Source organism: Ambystoma mexicanum, chromosome 11, assembly GCF_040938575.1.
Source record: "Ambystoma mexicanum isolate Mex_15411 chromosome 11, UKY_AmexF1_1, whole genome shotgun sequence".
NCBI lineage: Eukaryota > Metazoa > Chordata > Amphibia > Caudata > Ambystomatidae > Ambystoma > Ambystoma mexicanum.
In genome coordinates this window covers 723,377,356-723,400,426 of record NC_090934.1, presented here as the reverse complement: position 1 = coordinate 723,400,426, position 23,071 = coordinate 723,377,356, and the positions used below count along the sequence as shown (strand labels likewise).

General features: G+C 41.7%; 1 protein-coding gene across 12 annotated transcripts in view; it reads right to left on the bottom strand.

Annotated features, from left to right (window-relative positions):
* PPFIBP2 (PPFIA binding protein 2) overlaps positions 1-23,071 on the bottom strand; it is a 1,806,653-nt gene that overhangs the window by 434,102 nt on the left and 1,349,480 nt on the right. For all 12 annotated transcript variants that reach the window (XM_069623590.1, XM_069623589.1, XM_069623593.1 and 9 more), the window contains one exon: positions 3,107-3,182. In XM_069623590.1, the coding sequence (XP_069479691.1) occupies positions 3,107-3,182 (76 nt within the window). The remainder of the gene's footprint in view (positions 1-3,106; positions 3,183-23,071) is intronic.

Here is a 23,071-nt window from a genome sequence, read left to right as displayed (position 1 = left end):
GTTCAATAAACACCCTTGAACGGTGGTCATGTGTGTCTGTCTTACTGTTGATATCATGCCTTCCTTACAGAAGGTTGGTAAAAGGAATACATTTGCAAATCAGGAAGGAGCATTATGATGAAATGACTGCTGCTCTGTAGGAATACAGGGCTAGTAGCGCCTTAAACACATAGTCTGCCATATAGTACTACTAAACCAGCAGTGATCCTTAGCATTAAGGTGAACAAGTCACACCCTTAATAGTATACCACCTTTGATTCTAAGCGTAGCGTGGGCAGTCAGCAGGCTATACTTTTCAGAAGGGGATGTGAGTTGTAACAGTAGCAACCCAACAACCTTAGTACAATGACTCCAATCAGGGGCAAAGGAAGTCACTGTTCTACACTTCCATGCCAGAAAGGTTACCAGAAAGCATCTGCAGGAACATCCACGTATGACCTGGATCCTGGTTTCAGTGTTCAGGCAGCAGGTTAGGCCTTGGTCACACAGAAGCCTCACCCCATGAGTGCAGATGTGATGTAATTATGATTGTAATTGTTTATTTTTAGAGCACTTATACACAAGTGAAGTGCTTCAAAGCGCATCAAGGCGGGAAGGGAACAAGGCCTTGAAGATGCCGACTGATTTAATAACAATAACTAGCATACTAGGAAGGAGGCATATCTGCTAGTGATGTGCGTGACAAAAAGGTGAGTGGAGAAGGGGGTGCGGGCGGAGGAGGAAACATACTGATCAAAAAGCTACAGCACTGGTCTGGTGACAATTCAGATTGCTTGGTGGTTGGTCATCCAATGCACCTATGCGTGAGTATTTCAAGCACGACCAAGTTAGGGAGGGGAAAACAGATGGAGGACACAGACAGACTTGCTAGGCCTGATACAAGCAGGTTGTGCAAGTGCGCAGAACAGGAAGTGAGAGAGAGGGGGAAAGTGTGCCTATTTCCAGCAAGGGCATGGGTTAAATTCAGAGTGGTTGCCCCTCTCAAGGAGCATTTTGCAGAAGTGCTATGCAGAGTGCAGAGGCCCTGGGCAAGTGCAGGACTGGCGGGGGACCCTGGGACCTGTGAGGCTCTGGAGGTGCACCAGGTAACCAGTCAGCTAACTGAGCAGATTGTGGAGGAAGAGGATGAGGGAAAGAGCACAGAGGAAGAAGGTTTGCAGGGGAGAGCGAGAGAGGAAGAGAAGAGGAAGGTCTTAAGGTGTTTCCAGAACTTAAAGATATCCGGCTCAAGACGGAGAGAGGAAGGTAGGTTGTTACAGAAGGAGGCACCTGCAGAGGATAAGGATCTACCCGCAAATCTCTGTTTGGAGAAATGGCTCAGCCGCAGAGAGTTGGAAGAGGCAGAGTGGAGGGCTCTAGTAGGAGAGTATTTGGAAGAGAGCTTTGTAGATAGTAAGGGCCCTGGCCCCAAAAAGCCCTGTGGACTATGTAGAAGAACTTGACCTTGATTCTTGCAGCCACGGGGAGCCAGTGGATTGATTTCAGTACAACTGAGTACAAGAGCTTGACTTTTGCTTGGAAGTCTCAGGTCCTCACCTGAGTGGCAGAGGACATTGGAGGAGACTGTACTTTCAACAAGATATCAGGTGAATCTTCAGTATCCAAAGATGACTCCAGAAGGGGATGGTCCCCGCCAACTCTATATAAGCCAAATTGCACAGCTATTTGGTTCCTCTCTATCTTTCTGTAAGCGCTCCAATCAGGGCTGCTGTGAAAAATGTCTTTTGCACCCTGCGATTTCATACAAAAAGGGCTTTCCGTTCAGGAAGTGGAGACGGGGCAGGAAGTTTCAAAGCCCAAGCAAGAACCAAGGTGGAACCCTTCAGTGGACTGTACCTCTATATTCCAGGCTACCTGAATATTGCCCTTTTCCTTGGACTGCCTGCCTCACGAGGACTGCAGTAATCCAATCCCTGGGAAGAACTCATTGTATCCTGGCATGTTGTAGAAAGCCTGTTCCCAGCACCACCCGTAGGGGGATTTCCTGTAATGGGGAAGGGGGGAAACCCATACTCTGGCGCATGAAGCGGGAAGCCTCCTGGATTCCAGCCAGGTGGTTCCTGGGTGTCAGACAAACTGAATCCATACAGCCTTGTCTGTCATGGAAGAGTCCCTGGCCGTCAAGTTGACAATTATAGGACCACAGATTACTTGTGGCTGAATAACGGTGTAATCCTAGGAGACACCTTATCAAGCAATCCAGAGCTCATGTTTACGGTTTACTGTGTACCAGGCCCTTACAACATGCCATTATGACTTTGGGAAGTGGGTGTATTTGACTAAAAAGTCAATCCTCGCATTCTGCTTGGAACATTTGGCTCTATCAAGATGCACTAAGGGATGCACATGTGACCTTTGAACCTGCTCTTCTGCCACTGCATAGCAGTCACGGCAACTGTCAGGAGACAGTCCCAGCAAAGTCACATGGGTGCACAATGCTATGCTATTACTAGCATGCAGCATTAAGGGGACGAGGCCTGATTAGTAGGTCTCACCTCCAGAAACAGAACTAACCACATAATTTCATGAAATAAAAATCAAATAAGCCCATGCTATACCACCCTCACATATGGCCATTGTGTCACAGGCATAAAGTTAAAAAAGGGGGTGGAAAATAAATCAGGAGAGGGGTGTGAAAAGTGGGTGAAAGGGGGAGGTGTTGAAAGGTCAAGGAGGCGCATATGGGAGGTAGAACTTTCCTTTGGGAAAAAGGTCAAACACATAATTTGCAAATATAGCCCATCCCCGTTAAAGGGCCATTCCAATTAATAACCTTCAGCATGACACACAAATGGGGATAGAAAGCACCCCAAAATCAAGATGTATCTGCAGTATTTGTGTATCTTTACTTAAAATGTGTTACTATTAATAAACTCAGCAGAATTCATAATATTACTTTAAACGCATGAGCGATCAGTTCGGCCAGCTGTGATTGAAACCTTTTGGCTGTATTACCACCTGACATTTGATTTACTATATTAAAAAGGAAGCAAATGCAAAAATGTGTTATTGTAATCAGTTCCTACAAATTGTTAAGTTATGCACATAGTACAAATTTATATATAAGCCCAAAAGCTATATTTTTTCAACAATTCGGGTGCGTTACCATGAGCAGCCATCACAAAGTCCTTGACTCGTCTGAATTGGCTGAGCAGTACAGTCAGCTCCTCTATTCGATGGTCCTACAAAAACACAAGAAAAGTAAATGCATGAATTTACTCTAAAATGAGAATGTTTGCAGTTTTTAGATACATATTAAGTAGGACAATACATAATACAAATGCTATTTGTATTTATTAGGTGCCACATACATTTATAACCACATCAGAGCAAACTGAGCAAAATCGGTGGAGCTAGAGGTGGAATGGGGAATTTGCAGGAGGGGTGAAGAGGTGAGGTTGAGTAATAAAAAGGGAAATAAGTACATTTTCACAACCAGGTAATCTCCAGTTGACTAACACTAATCTATTTTAATAAAAAAAATATCAGGTGGAAGAAAGGAAGTAAGAAGTACTTAACAATAACAGAAGGCACTGGACTAGGTTACTCGGGGAAGCCTTGCGGCAAGGGGATGGATTTCAGCACTTTCCTGAATTATTTTGTTGAAAAGTCATAACTCTGAATGTAACTCATTCCATAATAGAGTAGGGAAGAATATAGTATATTCATTAAAAGAACTCATGACTAATGTATCACTAAGCAACTGATTGTACCCTATGCTTCAGTGGCCACTCTGGTCTTGCAGAGAACTCTCATGTTTCTCAGCAAGTAGCAGAATATGTAGACACCTCTATTTGCACTTTAACACTAGCAGGTGTGCTGGAGGTAACCATTGCAAATATTGGGTATCAGTTGTATAGTGCTCATTGCAACTTAAATCGTCTCTTGGCACAGCTGTGTATGCTGAGGCATAAACGAATGGTCCATGCACCGAAGTGTATGCACACTGTCTATCTTCCTATACTTGTGTATATGTAGGAGCCTACTTCCATTACATTATTTAGGAAACTCGCAAAAAGTAGGCATGCACTGTGTAATTGTTTATAGTCAGGAGGTATGGCAACTGCTTCATATGCCTGAAATTCCCCTGCCATGGACTACATCCTGACTGAATCATCCAAGTGACATCTGATGCTCATGTGAAAACTTGGTGTCATTCGGCCTCTGACAGGAGTTCAGCGGAAGCCTAGCCAGATGACCAGAGCACACCACATCTTTTCTGAAGGGTTTGCTCGGGGTGAGATGAGCAAGAAAATCCACCATTCCTGGGCAGGGTTTGGGGTCCAGATGATTTGTATGACCAGCGTGAGGAGGATTGTGGACAGAGACAGACTGAAATCATTCCAAGATATCCTCTGATTCCAATTAACCACCTGGAGCCCAATCCTAAACTACCCGTGTCAACCTCTAGGCCATGGATGTGAACTCAGCTCAGCAAAGATATGAAAAGGGAAACAATGTTGTAATATTCATGCCACAGCACTACTGGTTAGTGTCTCTGACAATGCTCGGTAGACTATTCAGTTCTGCTTCTCCAGCCCCTTCTTGCCTTGCTTTTCTGTCCTGCCAGGCCCCTTGCTTCTCAGCTCCTAGTCCTTTTCTTGTGCCAACTCCTGCCTGGGCATGTTTGCCTTCCCTTCAGCTGTGTGTCAACTGTCCTCTTCCTTAGCGTCTTTTCCTTCCGGGGTCAGTCTGTGCCCAACAATTTCCATCTATGCCCCCGTGTCTTGCAATAGCTACCCTGCTTTTGTGGCCAAACAGCAAGTGACCAGCAAGAACCAGCCCATCATTCAGCCATCAGTGTTATCCACTTGCTGTGGAGATTTTTCATACTTTGTTTTTTTTTCAAGGGTTGCTCCCCCCCCCCCTTTTCTGATCACACTTTTCTCACGGGTCAACCATCTGCAGCAAATAGAGTGACGTTGGCAGACGGTAAGCCATTTCTGTCGAAGATCATGAAGCCAAGAATCCAGGTAAGACATGTACTTGAACGCAGCAACAACTATGATCAGAGTCTAGGTAATGAAGAGAACATGTATATTTGTTTTTATGTTTCTGCTCTGTACGTGTAACACTGACTTTTTTCAAGAAAGAAATTTCAAGAAAGAAATGTACAAACAAAAAATGAAGGGACAACCTAGGTGGACATTTTCCTAAAACGAGACTGTCAACCAAGCCTTACTACAGAAATGGAAATCGAATGCATTGATGCTTTTACAATTCCATCCAACATCTATGCACAACTCTGACATCTCATCTCTTAGCTAACACAAAGCTTCAATGCTACCTACCTACCAATAGACGTCCCAAACCTTCACACATTTGGCACGCAATCCTCAAGTCAACCAAAAGAGACATTCTCTTTGCATTCTTGCATTACTGTTGAAGGTTGTGCATGCAACCTGCAGTAAAATATCAAAAAGAGTATCTGTGTGACAGCATGTTCCAGCATTTCAGCCTGATAACAGCCAACAGACATTAGTTGATGATCATTTAAGCTACTTTTTCCATCACACAGTAATGGGCTCACCATGGACTGCATCATCATCTTAGCCAATCTAGCTTCAAAATGAGCTTCGAAATGATTTCATCTTGACAGCTCCTCAGTGAGTGAAAACGGACGACCATCTTCTCTGTGATTTTCACCTGTATACAGACTTTCTCTGTGACCCCATTTTGAAATATGGCACCTAACAATTCAAAGCCATAACACTAGGCCAATTGCTCACATAACTCACTCCCAGACATCAACAGCCTCACACGCTGATCTTTATGAAAATATATATCCCTGCTTTGACAAATCACTGTGTCATTAGGTTCACGATCGCCTACTCACCCTTCAACAACAGAGAGTACTTTCATATCCGACAAATTGACTTGATCCCTTAAGCCCCACCTCTCAACATACCACACAATCTAAAGGATGCTATTCAACAAATAACAGAATAAGACATCACCGTCCAGCAACAAGAAAATCAAGGGATGTTTCAACAATTCACCCAAGAGACCTCAAACTTATACGCATACAAGCTGAATAAGCATGGTAATAGCAATAACTCGAACTCAAATTTTCAGAAAGTTAACATCTAAAAATATCCAAATACAAGCAATTTAAGATCACATTTCAAGCTCTAGAAGCAACCTACTTTGAAGCAACATGAAAATAATCAGCATACACCTGGAACAAATCATCAACCTTCCTCTTTTATATACAATGAGTATAACGCAGCATGACATTAAACATAACAGCAAACCTCCAACCAAAAACACCAAACCGACACAGAAAGCCACTGACCCCAGTTTTATTCACATTTGTTGCTTCAACCTCGATCAAGAAAGTCATTAGCTGCCTCTCTGTGCCAGCACCTCACAAGAACCATCCTGCCACTAAAAGCATTTAAGAATATGCTGAAATATTGGTGTAGGCCCAGACTTATAAGAAAATAGTTATGTAAAAAAAAACATCAGGTTGTCCAAAAGTGTGTAACCCCAGTATCACTCAACTACAGGCCAATTGCGGACCTTCTGTCATACTCACTTGACAGGAGCATCATGGTTACCCTGGGCATTTTGGTCAGTGTGGTACCATTGTGTGTTTCATTATCTTTGACAGATGCAGGCACCATATCAAGCCTGTTATCCCTTGGTGGCGGAACCAGCTCTTTTGTAGCGGGTTTACATCTAATCTATCACTGGTAGAATTGACTGGTATTTAGGGTATCAGACGATGCTAGGTTAGGGCATGGAAAAGGCTTGGTTTTTGTGTTGCAAGATGTCAGCCACGTAGGATTTCTTATCGGCATATGGTTGAAGTTGTATACTAAATCCAATTCTAAGTCTTCTGGCTCTGCTGATATTCTGCTCCTCTCACATGGATGAAGCAGTGCATTGAACAGCTTTGCAACTGGATGTAGAAGTGCTGGGACTATTTCCACCTCTTTGTTAGCTTGAATACTTCCTGCCCATAAAAGCCAACTAACTAACCCAACACTGCAAAACGTTCTTGGTCAGTCAATGACCTCCAGCAACAAGGAGAATCACTTTGGAGTCATTCTTGATATAAAAGTGATTCTATGTCCAGACCATATTTTAACACTACCCCATCTAATGAGGTGTGTGCAAGAGAAATGGAACACTGGAGCAGTTTCATAGCTAAGAAGCAGCTTTAGGGTTCAGTCCTACTCACAATGACATTACTACACTCATATATTGTGACTAATCAAATGCATACATGGGGAATACCCTAAATACCTAAAGCATAGGGCAAATCTCTTCTGAAAAAGAGTACAAAAGCAATCCCAGACATGTGTTTCAGCCTAGTCGAGCCTCATCAGTGAGCTGTGCCTTTCCAAGCTGTTACTCTTGTTCAGGTGAGAATTGCCTAGCATTTTGATGCTGGACTTCCCAAGTGGGCGGGATCAGGCTGTTATGCAAATGGACATTCCTCCGCTATGAAAGGTATAGTGAGCAAAAACGTGGTTGTAGACTCGCCTCAGTGGGCACTTTCCCAGAGAACCAATTGTTTCAAGTGTTTGTTCTCAGTAGAGCGGCTCCCAGTGCTTGTTCTGATTTTTTTTTTTGTATTCTTAGATGATGTATTGGGATTTATGATTAGGGTGTTTTTTAGCCAATGTTAATCATTGTGTATTGGCAGAACTACAAAGGACAGGTATTATACAGGTATTCAGCAATAATGTCTCTGTGAAAATGACCCCCTGGTGGTGACAGTTCCCTAAAAATACACCCTCCAACAATAAAACAATTTCCCCAAATATTCCAGGATTGGCGGCAATAAGATAATCAATAACTTTATATATAATATAAATATAATATCTCTAAATACATAAAAAGGACATTGGTGGAGATGTGTGTGTGTCTGTTCAAAATGTTTAGCATACTTCCCAACATGCTACAAACCTGAAACGTGGCATGAGGGTAGATTCCATGGTGTAGACAATGCAAAAAGTATCAAATATAAGCGTTTCTAAAAAACTCTTTTTAAGCCGTCTGCAATGCTTACTCCTCCCATATGGCTCTCAATACCTTCAACTCTCTCTTCCTAAATATCTTCCTTCTCAAGATCTTCGCTCATCTGCCTCCAAATCCCTCAGGGTCTGTCGCTTCTCCAAGCAACGAATTGGTGGCAGATCACTCTCTTCGGCAGGGGCCTCTCTCTGGAACAGCCTTCCTACCTCCCTGAAACTCAAGGAGAACCATCTCCGGTTCCGGAAACACCTAAAAACCTTCCTCTTTGCTTCTGCTTTCTCTCCTCCCCTCCCCTGCTGAATTCCTGTCTGAAATTGCACTGGTTACCTGCCCACCCTTTCTGATCTCTGGCCCAGGCCCCGTCAATTGCCCACCTGCACTGCCTCCCTGGCAACCCCTGCACCTGGGGACCGTTTTCTGTATCCCTACAGTCCCCCTACCAGCACTTATGTCTGCACTTCCTTGCACTTGCCACTAGCTGGCTATTTTATTTGTCTTATTTATCTTATTTATTCCACTTTCCCATGTACTGCACTTTCTCCTCCCCCTTCGCCCACGCACTTTTCCTTTTCCCTCCTTCCCATGCACTTGCGCGATCTGAATGACACCTGGCCTAGTAGGATCGTTGTCTATCCTCCCGTTGTCGCCCCCCTTGCCTCGTCGTGCCTTGAAACACTTGTGTATAGGTGCGTTATAAATGCCATATCATATCATATCATATCATATCATACCTCCGTAGTTCTATGTTTATTGTTCCTAAAGTTCAGCAGTTCATGTAAAATTCAGCTGTTCATTGTTCCTAAACTTTCCACACTATCAGCATTCTAGCTGACATTAACGGCACTCACTTTTGAAGTCATGCGGGTGACACAATACAGTGCTTTTGTAGTAAAGCAGGTGACAGGAAACGGTGCATGTCTCTTCAAAAGTGTCCGAAATTACGTTGTCTGTCACATCTTGGCAAATCTCTCATGATAATTATAGAAACTTAATTTCCCACAGAAGTTGATGAATGTATGCTTAGAGCTGGGGGTAAATGCTGCCAGACTCGTGATTGGACAGACCCTTAAATGTGGCAGTAATAGCGTTACCGCTGCATTTAAGGGCTACCGCACAACTCGTGATGAGGCCCAATCTGTTCTCTTATTACACAGTTATGCATACTGAGTACCGAGAAAAAGGGTGCATGAAAAAATAATCTCTCCAAACAATAAGAAAAAAAATGTAACAGTCAATTCCTCTTTGGGATAGTGTTCCCTCAAACTGCCAATATTGTTATTTATTTAATTTCAGATGTTTTTGAAGCCTAGCATTAAGAACCAAAGGAACACTGTAGCAAAGAGTGGTGGAGGGATTGCCGAGCAGGTAGTTGATAATGCGAGCAGCAAGGAGAAGGAGATGGTAGGACTTGAAACCCATTTGCAGTGGACAGGGTTTGTCAAGAGTATGCTGGGGGTACTAATTAGATTCAGCAAGTGGCAGGTTTGTGTGGGAAAGGGTCTATCAACAGTTCAACAAAGGGAGAAGGTGTGTTCTGATATGAACATGAAAAGTTAGTACAGGTGAATAAAATGGAATATGCCGTTTCACTTCAAAAAGGAAAGATAAAGGGCATTCATGGTAGTGACAAATTAGCCGAAAAGTAACGGGAAAAGTACACCCCTTCCCCTACACATACAGCAATCAGGTTTTAGAAACATCTTTAAGGTTCTGCCAGACATGCCAGTGTAGTAACTTAGTTTATCTACATGACCCACGAAATGCATGTGACCCATGAACTTCATGGCATAATACTTTTTGTATTGTCACATGGTGACTTATCAAGTATCAGGTGTTTCTTGGATTCTGTCTTGTACGACATGGTCTACGCATTTACTTGTTTGTACTTCCCTTCAGCGATTCGTGGAAGGTATGGTCTCTCAATCCTTGTGCTCTTGCAGTCGGAGATTCTGCTGCTGTTCAGTTCTGTGGGGTGGTTGTCTGCATGGAAACATGAATATACGGGAGGGGGAGTGCGGAACAGGTCCTTCTAAAACGGACAGAAGATTCCACAAAGACTACAGTCTCCCTTTTTCTGCCCTTGTCCTCCTCACCCATTCAACAGACCCCTTTCAATGTCTTTTTACTCCAGCTCCATAGTCATTATCTGCGGGCTACTTCAAACTTCTCCTGTCCCATTCCAACTCCCCTCCCCCTCTCTCCCTTTTCACATCTACACCAACAAACTTTAATGTCTGTAGCTGAGTCCAATGTTTATTTTTCCACCATTGCAAGGCCACATTTACATGTAAAGGCAAATAGATAAGGGAACTCTGCTGCTTCAAGAAAATACCCTTAAAATTACTTCAGCCATGGTCTTGCTGCTTTTCACTTATTACAAGAAACTACTAACTTCTGTGGAGATAGCGAGTACCCTTCTATATTCAACTCTTTACAGTCTTACTAAACTGCGCATCTCTTTTAGTTTACTGAACCATATTTTTTTTAAATTAGTTTTACGTTCAGGAATGTACTTTTATTTACACGTATTTTTGGTTAAAATCTTATCCTTTATACGTTACAAAATAAAACCAAAAGACATTTCCATAAATAATACAACCAACCAAGTAAAAACAGTCAATGTCCAAAATTCACATATTCTATCTGAATAGATCAAGCTAGAGTGATACAAAGGAAGACTAAACACAGATAATAGACAACCTAGAGAAAGAATGATATACATTCATCAATTGTACATTAACTTGCTTATAAAAGTGCAAAGTGCCAAGGTGCCTTATAATAAAATATCTGTATCTACGTTTTCTTTAGACCTTCAGTCAATTAGTGCTAAGGATAGGCTCTGTTTTCTCTCAGCCATGACTCTTGACCATAGTGTTTCAGAATAGACCGCACTCCTAAAGAGTGCACATTTTTAGACGTGTAAGTGTCTCTTATCTACCAACCTCAGGCATTCGTTTATTTGATGGTACAATGTTTCTACATAGTTAAGTTCACAAACTCTGCACATAGGCTCAACTCGCTGCAGTTTTATTATAGGACCTATGACCGCCATTGTTTGAAACACGTTGAACAGGTTAAGAGCCACATTCTTGCCACCGGCAAATGGCATTTTTTAACATAGGCCATAGGTGATTGTAGTGTAGGAAGTGCACCCCAATGCAACTTGTAACGTTTAAGGTTAGATATCGTTTCACGGTTGTTTAAAGCAAGGATGAGGGAGTGTGCAGGAGCGTAAGCTGGGGGAGGGCATAGGTGGCAATCATGGGGAACCTGGCAATTTAACATTCACAATGGCTTAAGTGGAGAATGCAATAAGAGCGCAGAAGGTTGGAAAAGCACCAAGACCTGATGGGTTGCCAGTGGACCTCTATAAAAGCGAGCTTGCTATCTGGGCCCCGGTATTAACAATGGTATTTAATACTGCTATGCAAACTGGATGTGTGCCTACAACTTGGACTTCAGCAGTGATAGTTCCTGTATATAAAAAGGGAGACCGGGCTGAACCGGGAAACTATTGACCTATATCGTTGCTGGATGAGTTCCATGTGTTAATATCCACACAAAATTGCCATACAAGAATGCCACCATATTTTTGTGGCGATATTAACCCATTAAAACTGCGGGGCACACCCCCACAACCCTCATTATTTTAAAGGGAGCAGGGGACACCCCGCAACCCCTTCTCCCATTTACCCCACTAATAATATTGCCTATGGCCGTTCCAGACGACCATCTATATGGCAATTTAATTGGTGGGGATAATATTACCAGATACCGCTGGTTGCTGCAGGGAAAACCTTTGCTAAGGTTTTGCTGCAACACCTTGTGGCCTGGGTGGACGACACTAAACAACCGAGTCACCTTCAGGGAAATTATGCTTGCTAAAAACATACCTGGTGAGCTTTTGCGAGCAATTCAGCTTTTGTATAGCAATACCATGGTGAGTGTCCATTGTGGGAGGGGATGTAAAATTACAGACCCTTTCCATGTGGACAGAGGGGTTCGCCAGGGAAGTGTTCTTGCCCGGGTATTATTCTGTCTGTACATTAATTACATTATTGAGAGGCTGCTAGCGGTGAGTATGGATCCACCAAAAATGGGGAGGGATTGCATCTCAGTTTCGTTTTCGTCGACGATGACGTTCTGTTGTCCACCACACCCATGGGATTGTGCCTTGCTTTGTCCATTTGTGGATGAATGTGGCAGACTGGGTTTAGAGATAAACATCTCAAAAACCAAAGTTATGTTGTTCTCGTTAAAGCCATCAGGAACCAAACCAATGAGCTTGGAGGTAGGGGGCAAAGTCTTAGAACAGATTGGCTGGTATGGTTATCTGGGGATTCAGTCCTCTAGTGGGGGTCGTTGGGTTAAGGCCAATACTGTTATTCTGAAGAATAGTGGGGCACTGAAGGCTTATCATGCCAGACATGGTAAGGGTGCAATAGGCCGGCTTTGAACTATATCAAGCACAGGTTAAGGCGTTAACAATATATGTGGCAGAATTCTGGGGTCATGCTGATGTTACCACTCTAACGATTACAGAAAACACTTTTTAAATCGATCTTGTTGCTCCCGCAAACTACTCCAACTAGCACAGTGCGCATGGAGTTTGGTCTTTCCCCCATTGATGAAGAAATAGGTATTAGACCTGTTATTTATTGGCTCCGGGTTTGGGGTAACCCAGAGCTAGTGAAGTATTGGGAAGCTTTAGAGCATGTCATGTCGCTGGGGGGATGCAACAGGATCTAATGGCTGGTCCATGTTAAGCAATGTCTTGGTCTATCTGCATACAGGCAAAACCTGCGAGCAATGGAGGGTGCTTAGTGCAAATAAACAGTGCACCACAAAACTCCAACACATACAAAACAATGCCATCAGTATTATCAAGCAGAAACCCAAGACCAAACACATTAGTAATGACAGAAGGGAACTTCATTGGCTCAAAGTGGAAGACAGGCCATGAAGCTAGTCCATAAATGCCTTTATGGGAAAGCCCCATCATACCTCAAATCAAACATTTCCAGATATGTTCCAGACCGCTCATTAAGATCTGAACACAGAGGCCAAATCAGAGGAGCTGCCCACAAAATATCCAACGGAATGGGCAAGGCCTTTCCCATATCCGCAGCTGTCAAATGGAATAGTCTGCCTGTAGATCTAAGACTAGAAACCAACCCTTTGTGCTTCAGGAAAAAGCTGAAAACCCTCCTCTTGAAATAACTCCCAGAACTACACTACTGTCTTTATATTGTCCCGTCTCCATGTTAGTTTACTTGTTGTCTGATGTGTCTTCATGTGATGCCCTGATGCCTGAGGGTAACCAGCCTGATACAAATAGATAAATACATGTGGCCTTTCATAGATATCAACTGGCCAGGGCACAAACTATCTCATTAGCCCTGGTCACTGGCCCCAGCTACTGGGAGCTTAAAATCTCCCATGGAATGGAATCATACATGAATAACATTGAGCCAGCCTATGCCCATGCTATATACATGAGGCTTGGCCTGGGCTGCCTACCATTGCGTGAAAATACGAGCAAGTGGGACGGGGTGGGTAGCCCAGAATGCTAATGTGTGGCAAAGGCACAGAAACAATTGATCATTGTATGTTAACGTGTGCTACTCTAAAATAGATAAGAGTGAGGTACTTGAAACCATTGTTCCAGTTATTTCATATCACAACAGCCAGGGAAGCAATGCAGTTTTGTAAAATGACTAATGATTTGAATGTGGTTTATTTTGTTTCAAAGTATATTCACAGGGCATGGTTGAGGAGAAAAAATTATTGTATAGTGCCACCTTGACGTGTACTGATTGGAATGGCACAAATGTTAAGTGACTGTCTTGGCTTTGGATCTTAAAGAATGTTTTGTATTGTAATATATGCGTTTAAAATTTGTTGTATATCAATGCATACTGTATCTGTACAATGTGCCTAAAAGGCTTTTTGCCAAATAAAGGTTGTTTATGATGATGATTATCAAACGCCTTTCGTTGTTTTTACCTTAATAGTGTATTAATTAGCACTGAAATAGCAGCCAATAATGTATGACTTTTGTTTGTTGAATTGCAGAACGGCAGAGTCATCACCATCCAACCATGAGTTATTTAGTACCTGAAAAAGAGAATTAGGCTCCCCTGTTAAGATCTTACCATATAGCATCTATTTCTTAAAACAGTCTCCATGAGAACGTTCCAAATTCTAACCGGAATAAAGGAACTCGGGACTGAGAGGTAAAATTCAAAACCGCTCTCCAAAGCAAGCCAATACACATAGACATAGAAAACTAGATCAATGTCATTTAATAGCTCCAGGCCATAGCTGATACCAGGTTTGACTTCACAAATTCAATTAATGGAAGTAGTGTATATGAGCAATATTTGGCCAATATTATCTTCATTTAAGACTGAAATGATCTACATTTCACACTAAATCTATCTTTAATTGCTGTTACTTTGCTTTAATTAGTAACAGTAAAACCAAGATATATCAAATCTTGCACTTCCTCCATCTTGGTATTGTTAATTGACCATGTGAACCTATGCTTTTTCTGATCACCAGAAAAAACAATGGTTTCAGATTTTGCAGAAATTGATTTCCAATCCGTTGACTCCTACAAAATGCCTAAGCAATTAAAACAACTGTGTAAACCATAAGGGGTCTTATCCCAAAAAATAATCTCATTCGATAGCCATTACTATTAATGATAGATTAATGATTTTAGGAGGAAATAAGTCCAGTTTTGCCATATCCTCTGACATGTCCGGCAATCAAAAGGTGAAATAGACAAGGGGCAAGAACACACCCTTGTCTCAAGCCCACATTTACCGTGATTGGTTTGGGCAGGGCGCAAGATGTATCTAATGTGACCTGTAGTGTGTTGTCCATGTGGAATAATATAAGCATATTCAATAGACCCTGAGGAATATTCCATCCTTGTAATTTACACCAAAGCTTACTCCTAATTGCCTTGTCAATTGCAGAGGCCATATCTAATGTACGGAATATAATGGCAGAGAAGATTTTAGCAGGGATTTTTGTTGGCAGTACCTGTATACTAAATCATTTAGGGTCATCCCCATATGCTTCAGAAACCCTGTTTGAAACATAGATAGGCGCCCTGACTGTAGTATCCAATCTTCTAAATCTTTTAATACTAGTGATGCCAAGATTTTACTGGACATATCGATCAGAATTATAGAAAGATCATTTATTGATGATAATTGATCACCTTTTTTATAGAAAGTTACCACAATGGCTTTTTTATTATGCCAGAGTCTATTATCTACAGGTATAGCAGCTAGAGTATGTTGGACCATAGAATAGGATCTATCTTATAAACAGTATTAGTGTGACCATCTAGACCACAAACAGCTGAGTTCTTCAGTTTTACTATCACATCTTGCAAGTCATCCACATCATAGGATGGAACCCATTTGAAGAACCACTCACTATAATTTCTATAGGCGGTCACTCTATCTGCATAATCGGCATTCTGGAAATGGGCTACCCAACTGTTTTGATGTTGAGTCATATTTCCACCATTGAGTAGAGTACCTCTGATTTCTTTACGAACAACACTGTTTTATCATCTTTTGACTATCCTGGATATTTCTAATGAACTTGTATGCTTTATGCCAGTTTTTATAGTGTTGTTTAATCGTCTTTAGTTTAACTAAGATATCTAATTGTTGACCCTTACAGTTCCTTTGAAGTAACCTAATTTCGCGTATCATCTCATGCTTTTTATTTTTGACATTAATGTCAAATAGATTTCTTTGCATTCATGTGAAAGGACATGTACTACTTTCATTGGTATGCAAACATATTGAGATGTGCTCGCATATTGTGAGGCTAAACCTTGCTGTAGAGGTTTTTTGCAATTTATTCCTGGAAACTCCCAAACTTCCATTGGGTTTGCAATTCTGTGCTCAGGTGTTTAGTTACTACAGGAGACATCCTCACTCCAGTTCCAGTGTTTACAATCAAGTTCCTTGCATTTGGGTCCTGGCTCCTAGCAACCAAAATAATTCAGTTCAAATTTCAATAGTAACTTGACATGACCTCTCTTAGATGAAACTAGATGCTGAGGAGACACCAACTTAAAAAACAAGGTTTCAGATACAAAAATATAATTGATCATGGATTGTGAGGGACCACGCATCCAAGTCGGCTGATAGAGACAATCCCCTGTTACATTCCCATTACAACGTCGAAGATCCCAGCTGCTCAACAATTCTGTCCAGCATATACCCCTAGGTTTTAATTACTTTACAGTGCTTTGTTTTTTAGAGGATAACCTAGCATACACAGCAGTTCTCTGTTCATCATTTCCTATAAGATCAGGACAGTAACAGTTAAAATCACCAGCACAAATAATGAGTGGCCCAGGCTCTTCACTAACCCAGTCAACTTGGTTTTTTTATTTTGTTTTATTTTTTTTGTAGTTCATTAGACACGTATAAAATATATCTCAACACATCAGTACATCAAAATATACGTCTAATTCAACATCTTCAAATTAATCCTTCAATCTTAATCTGCAATGTCACAATTCAAGAAAAATAAAACTTACACCATGAATATCGGGGCGAGGTTCACATGCATATATCACTCAACAGTACTTCACTTTTCTGTTAAGGAAGTTTCTATTTGTTCTAAGTAAAATATTAGTGCAAAAGTTAGCTTTTTATCAGTCCGTTCAGCCATCATCTTCACTTAGGTGAGGTCTTTTACTAATTTCTTTTCCTATGAAAGCTGTTCTAAGATCACTCAGCTTCTTGCAATATAGTACAAGGTGCTTGAGTTATTCAGCTCTTGACTCACAAAATCTACAACGGACATCTGCGGTGCTTTCTCTGCTTCTTAAATTCCGGACAACTTTCGTTTGAAATAAGTTTAATAGAAACTTCAAAAAGACCTTCCTCTTTTTCGCACAAGGAGATGTTTCTAAGTATTCCGGACGGGTGTTCCTAGCTTTTGCTTCTGAGGCAGAGTCTGCCATGCATCTATGTTGTGCTCTCGGTTCAGCATTTTCGCACCAATCTTGGTGCAACAGATTTTTTTTTTACTGCATTTGGATTTTGCGTGAGAATCGATTTGTTAGTCTGCAATTGATCAAGTATATACTCACAGCTCTGGTTCCATTTGCTCAAAATGGAGTCATCATTGGTTTTTCATGATGGTAAGTACAGGATTTGGTATTGCTGAAGATTATCCACTTCAGATGTCTTCCTATATGTTGAAAGCATGTGCCACATCACCCTCGCATTTATCGAGGTTAGTCCAAGTTCAAATCTAATGCACATAGTTGGAGTAGATCTTGGAATCTGTAAGATTCTTGTCCAGTATGCATTTTCACACCACGCCCATAAAGAATAAGGGCATCCCAATATTGCTTCTCCACCAAAAATCAGTGAAGGCACCACCTTTGTTTTATAGAACTCCAACGCCGGTTTTATGGAAAAATTCCCATATTTTTTGTTCAGTCGACTAAAATGATATCCAGACTAAAAGTTAGTATACCTATATGAGTGTGCTTCTCCTCTCACAATCTAATGGACATCAGTTAGTAAAACATATCCGATATGAGTGTGCTTCTACTCTCACAATCTAATGGACATCAGTTAGTAAAACATATCTTTATCATGCTGTGATCCAATGTATTGAAGATATGATAAAGAATCAACATGAATCCCATAAATAATCTATTCAAGTCCATATTTGTGATATGATATTTAATTCTCATATTCCCCTGCCGACACGTGTTTCGAGCTTTAGTCTTTATCAAGGCTTGGGTAGAGCTCTGAACAAAGTACAACATTCCTATATTGCTTTGTGGTAAGCTGAGTCAGTTAGTCATAGAGCAACCATTGTTGCCAGTCTCCATAGAAAATTGTATAATTATTTGGTCCTGTTTCTTGATAGATATCCACAAAGGTTATACTTGAAGCATCATTATTAGGTTGAGTGGGTGTCTTGTCAGAATTCATCCACGGTTAATGCCACGGAACGCTGTTTTGAGTATGGGTGAATACTGGTAGACTCGTAATGAGGCCCATGGTATTCATTGTTTCCAGAGAAGTTCCAATAGAACTCATAGAAGCAATTAAGAGGCAACCATATGGTTTTTGGGCTTGTAACTACACTGTACATATCAATTACTGCTTATTCTAGTATCCATGTTTCCTGCAGAAATATTAGATCAGAATGCACTATTATATCATAAAAGTGACTAGAAAAAAGCTATTAAAACCTCTTGAATTCCAACTTAAAAAATGGACATTCTCCAAATTAAAATCTACAATTGGAGATTGTACAAACTGGGAGCACCGTTGATAGCCACACCCAATCGTGTGCCCCCTCACTTACAGAATTATATGAGACGTGCCTATGCTCCACCTCATCCACCGTGCAGGGTAAATTTGAATAGTCGTTATGTGATAGCCTAATACCCAAGGAAGGCCACTCATCAGGGCTAAATTTGTGTACCTGTGTCGAAGATACTGCAACATTTAAGTCATACCCATGTTTTAACAGCGCCAAATAAGAGTTTCTCACCAAATTAAATGATCACCTTGGAGTAAAAGTAAATAAGTACTTTGCGTAGCTGATTATTGTCAAGGAATTCTACAAATTTAATATCCAATGAGGTAAGATTGGCTAACGCTTCCACAGACTTACATTTTCAGGAATGCAATTGCATGACTGTCTTTTAAAAAAATAAGTAAAGTTAACAGAAATCTGTCTTTGCAATACAGGATTTAGTTGGCATAATCAAAGTATCCTCCTCATTACTTCTGGTTTGCAATTATTTGAATAAAAAAAAGAACATCTTGCCTAGCGCTCCCACACAGGCCTTTGACACTATAGAGTGGAGGAGCGGATTACTTCTCCACTCTTTCTCCATTAGCTCATTTGAACTTGCACCGAACAGAGAAAAGAGAGCATAGAGAGCCCTAAAGGCAAAAGCAGAATGCAGGGCGAGTTGTGCTTTCATTGAACAGGGTAACTTAAAGAGTTAGCCTTGCTACACAAGTGCCAATTTAATTAGCAAACCTACAGAATCGAACAGCAAATTGCTATGCGACACTGCTTATTTTATGCCTGGAGTGGGATAAGGCTGCCCATAGGCTTCAACAACAGGGGTCGAGTGCTCGACCTGTGCCTGAGTTTTAAGGGCAGAAAACAGCAAATTAGTGTTGCCTTATAATAGATCCCATGCTGGGTGGGGTTGACCTCAAAGTAGTGGGGTTTTAAACACACAAATGTGCTTCCCACAATAGCTACATATTTCCCACAGAATAAGGGGGAGGGTCAGGCCTAAGAAGGTAGAATGACTTATTAGTTTGGCCAATGCACTGCCAAGGAGTGCTTATAAGTAACAATGGAACGACATTAGGACATGTAAATCACATGGTTAAATTATTTGGGAATACTAGCTTCTGAACTGGATAAGGCTCGACTACTGGCGCAGTATAAGGGCATTGTAACTTAATATTTTCATGTAGTATCACCCTATGGTGGCACCATTCAGGACGATCAGGTAGACTCAACAGGCTGCTCACATTAGCCACATGATTCTTGAGATCCCTAAGGTCATCTTCAGAATAAATCGTTTTGGTAATTAGGCTCGCTGTAGCCTACCTGGCCAAATCTACTTTATATTATATTCACGTTACATATTTCACTTCATCATTTGCTTCCATCTGTAATGTCCTAAGCACGGAACTCAATTGTACTCTAAACTTTTGCAATCTTCCGCTCTCAAGTCCACATGTAGGTCTATCTATTCATGCAAAAGCCTAAATATATATTCGCACATGGAGATTGTTATTGACTTCCTCTCAGCCAATCAGAATGTTCAGATTGCAGTCAATACCTGCCGCTATTGACTGCATTTTGAACATTCTAACTTCAAAAGCAGACAGGGAAACCACAATGAAATTTCCATGGAAGACTTCTTTCAACAAGATACTTCCTCTCTGGGCAAACTTTTTTTCATCACAATATACAGAACTGCAAACCCAGAGTTTGTGAACCTGCTGCATATAAGACAACAAGGCTGCAGAAGAACCGTATTTGTTTCCCGTTACAGGAGCACAAAGGAATAAAGTGTGATGGCAGTGTGAAAAAGCCCAACAGATTTTCAGGATGGCACTGCATACTGTGGTTGCTTCTAAAACCATGCGGCTTCCATTAAAACCCAATCTAAACCATTACCCCTTGAATCAATCACTGACTCAATTAATACTCACATAATGAGGGGGATGTTAATACTGCAATGGGGAAAAGCCGATCCAAGGAGCGAACACAAGAGCACAGAGGGAAGAACCAACTGTTACAAAATACCCCACAGCCCCATGAGTATAAAAAGTGGCTGCAAAGGTTTATTTAGTGTCTTGGGCGTGGAGGAAGCAGGCATGCATGCAGAGGCTCCGTGTATACAAGGGGAGATTGCTGCAGAGACAAAGGGCTAGAAGGACTGCTGCTTGGAGGAAGGCAGTGACAGCCTGGTAAGACTGGAAGGAGAGGTGGAGAGCTTTTAAGCCTGGAAACCATGCAAGAGCCAGGCTGACCAGAAAGACATTGCAGCCCCTCTCAAGCTCTCGTGGAATTGGAAAGCCAGAGTCAAGGCTTTTTCACCAGCAACCCCAAGAGATCTGATCTGTGGGAGGAGGGCAAAAGAATATTGGCTGCCTGAAAAGAACCCTGAATGAAGCGGGGAGAAATGCTCATTTCAGAGAACCAGCAGAAGATTCTTTGAAGTACAAGCAACATTGGTTCTAAAGAGGGACCTCTAGAGAACAGAGCAGGAATCCAAAGAATATGTTTATTGAGAAACCTCTAGTAAAAATAGGAAGCATCCAAGACCTAAAGCAAAAAAAAAAAAAACACAAAAGCTACGATGATTGGATTTGAGCTGTGACTACCTTAGGTGAGCGACACCTAAGGGGTGAAAGTATTGTGATGATTTTAAACAAACCCTGTTATTCAAGGGTCCAACCTCAACCCCAAAGGTGGACCAAATGCCTACTTAGGTCTGTGGCAGGTTTTGTGGCATGGAAGAGCCCATCACCTGATTGAGGGGTCTGGATAGAGTTGGATCTTTAGCATTGATGTATATTTATTCTCTTGAAGAGATAATATATGAGCGTTAAAATAGTATAGTCAAACAGAATACATGTCACAATTGTGACAAGGCTAGTACCCTTGCCTTGTCGAGAATGGGCAGGAACCCCACGCGGTCGGGGCCAGTTGGAAAGACCAAATTCCTGCCAGCCTCTCTTTAGCCAGTCTGTTTCTATGCAGTCCACAATTGTCTCACTCCATGCCTCCAACAACAAATGCTTGCCAGTCTCCTCTTGTTTATTTCAGGTGCAGTGATTTGGCCATGGAAGAATAGTCATGACAGAGGAGACTGGGACCTTTTCCAGCTCCGTTCCCGCCTCTGAGGTGCAGAGGACAGAGAACCCCAATATACAAATCAACCCTGCAGACACATGTAAGGCAGGCTGCCCGAGCCTGCAGAGAGAGAGCACTGGCAGAGCCAGATTAACACAGTGATCAGCTGAGCACGCAATGCTCCCTGACTGAGACTCAGCCATACTGGTGCTTTAATTCCCTACAAAACAAGGGAATAAAATTGGGTTGGAACCCTCCTCGAACATAGAATTTACCATCAGTACAGAACGCTATCCAGTTGTATTGTGGCAGTCCCGTGTGGGAAACCTTGGGGTATCACCCCATTACTGCGCATAAAAAATAACTTTTTACTGTGCATTTCACAGCAATTATATGTGGGGGTGGGTTAGGGTAATGCATTATGTGAGGAGAGTATCAGAGGGTTGCGGGGGTCTTCCCCCATATGTAATTGTGAAAAAGAATAAAATAATTTGACGTTTTCGTACTCAGTATTTCTGATGTGTAGTAATCGCATAGATCCAAAGGTTGGCAGGGCTTAGCCCCATTATTAATAAACCTGCAAGCAGACCATCTGTATTGGGCAGGGAAGACAGGGCTGGATTGGCCAGGGATAGAGAGCAAGCCAGGATGATGGAAGGGATATAAAAAGAAACCACAAAATGTTAAGTATTGTAAAGTGAGTTGAACTAGTACTGCAGTATGCTTGTTAGTGTGGCAAGTGTGCTTAAAATAAATAGTGTAAGGCGTGACTGTGAAGTGGATTTGACAGAGTGAAAAGAGTAGAAGTTGGGGTGGGGGGTGTAATAGTGGGAAGGAGAGATCAGTAGAGTGGAGGAGGGAGCCCCAGTGTGGAGGAGGGAACCGTAATATGGAGGAGGGAGCCATAGTTTAGAGGACAGAGTAGCAGCGCAGAGGCAGGAAGAGCAACAGAGAGGGTGGTATAACATCAAAGGGGGGAGGCAATGCCTAGAAGGAGTGATGGACATCAGAGGGACAGTAGAGTAGAGGGGGAGTTGGAGGAATGTAACAAATGGTCAGGATAGGGAGAGGAGAGCGTGAGAGCATGACAGACTCTAGAGCAAATCGAGCAGGGCATGTGCAAGGCACATTGCCAACACCTAAAGAACACTAATCATTAGCAAGAAGACCCTAGCCAGGAAGACCCTGATGGCGTATAGTGAGAAAGGGCACCTTGCCTTTAGGTCCTCATATGTAACATAAGGGGTTAAAAGTTTGGTTCCGTTTAGCTTTATTTCAGCTGCAAAAAACATAAAAGCGCAAAACATCCACACATAATACAATATACATCAATAGAACTCAAATAAAATTAATCTGAACAATTTGCATCAAACCATGGAGTTAAAATATAATACTATTCAAGATAGGTTCATGCAGTGTATGGAATGTTTCCTATATCCGTTTTGTCTACAAGGAAATATTAACAATTATCTGATTAAGCTAAATCGAACCGTCAACTTAAAATACAATGTTAAAATTCAAATCAAATGCATACAATATATTTCCTAGGTTCATTTTATTCTCAAAACGTGAATTAAAATCCTGACAGTATTACAAAATGTACTACAAAGGGGTTAAGATAGGCTATCTAATAACCAGGAGCTAGGGGCACCTGGGTTAGGGAGTAGGTGCGTTTTAA